The sequence below is a fragment of the Pterocles gutturalis genome, unplaced genomic scaffold (assembly GCF_000699245.1).
Source record: "Pterocles gutturalis isolate BGI_N339 unplaced genomic scaffold, ASM69924v1 scaffold9271, whole genome shotgun sequence".
Taxonomy (NCBI): Eukaryota; Metazoa; Chordata; class Aves; order Pterocliformes; family Pteroclidae; genus Pterocles; species Pterocles gutturalis.
In genome coordinates, this window is record NW_010105425.1 from 3,119 (window position 1) to 4,491 (window position 1,373).

General features: G+C 62.3%; 1 protein-coding gene across 1 annotated transcript in view; it reads right to left on the reverse strand.

The window, feature by feature from the left end:
* The window catches only part of BAIAP2 (BAI1-associated protein 2), a gene marked incomplete at its 5' end in the record, with an annotated part of 5,202 nt that overhangs the window by 2,948 nt on the left and 881 nt on the right, over positions 1-1,373 (reverse strand). The window contains 2 exon segments of the mRNA XM_010087386.1: positions 81-127; positions 641-868. Coding sequence (XP_010085688.1) covers positions 81-127; positions 641-868 — 275 coding nt within the window.

The window sequence follows — 1,373 nt, forward strand, 5'->3', positions numbered from 1 at the left end:
GAGCAGAGGAGGGGGGGAGACGAGGACGGGTTCATTAGGGCATCCCACCGCCAATCCTGGGAACACGGCTCACGGCAAACCAGAGCTTCAGCCTCTTGGGTTTAATTCCCCACCGGGACAAACTGCTCTGGGGGGAGCAGGGGGGTCACCGCTGCGGTATTTTACTGCTCCGAGCTGCCTGGCACCTGATAGATCCCTCCTGAGCTCTACAGCTCAGCTTGTGCCCCTACATCAGGGGGGAGACCCCTTTCTAAAGGGTCTTTCATCCCATGGGGCATCTTCTCCCGTGGTTATGGGGTACTGGGTTCAGCCCCATAGCTCTGGGACCAGCCTGACTGGGACCAGTCTGGCCAGGAGAATCCAGCTCATGGGTTCCCCAAAACCCCTGGGGAGCCCCGTCCCCTCCAGAGCTCAGCAACCCCGGTGGGATGGGATGAGGTGGGCTGGACCAGGCTGCCCAGCCCACGGCAGGATCCATCCCACATCCCAGGGCAGCGGGTGCCCGGAGCCTCCCATCCCTGTGCATCAAGGCCAGTCCATCAAACGGCAACTTGCTGAGGACAACGGTGACACCGGCCGGGGCTCGTCCCTCCACCTTTGCTCAGAAGGGCAGGAGAACTTCCACCACCGAGACACTTACTCCGACAAAAGGTGCCAGCTCCGGGGGGACAGGGAGAGGTTTGGCACCGGGGATGGGGTCAGAGATGATGAGGTTGGATTTGGATGTAGACAGAGGGCTGGGCATGATGGTGCCATTGCTGCTGGCAGCCATCTGCTGCATCAGCTGGATGGCGCGCTCCGGGATCTTGTTGGGGTCTGCGCAGGACTGCTGCCACAGCGGCAGCTTCTGGGTCAGCATCTCCTTCCCCTGCAACAGAGGACAACCAGGCGTGAGGGTGCAGGGATGGGGGAAAACCCCCCCTGGGCTCTGCCCCCTGCACTGCACAGACCCGGAGCTGGCCAGACCCTGGCCACGAGATTGACGGACTGTGCATGGCGCAGACGAGATAAAACACGGGGACTCGCTGCCTGCAGCCTCTGACAGCACATGAGCAAGCAAAGTGCCATGAAAAATGGAAAGGAGGGAAGGAAAAGCTAATTCCTCTCCCCAGCTTATGTCGAGATACCTGGCGTGGGGCAGCTCCGCGAGCAGGGGGGCTGCGGGGAGCCGGGCAGGGGGCTGGCCTCCCCGGGGAATGGCACTACTCAACCGAGCGGAGAAATAAAACCCAACCAAAGGCTGGGACACGGGAGAGGCGGTGCCCAGCCCATCCTCTGTGCTGTCATCCAGGCTCCCAGGGAGGAATTGGCTCCAGGCTCAGCCCCAAAAGCCTCCATTCCCCTGCCCTGCAGCTCACCCCGCTGCTCCCAGC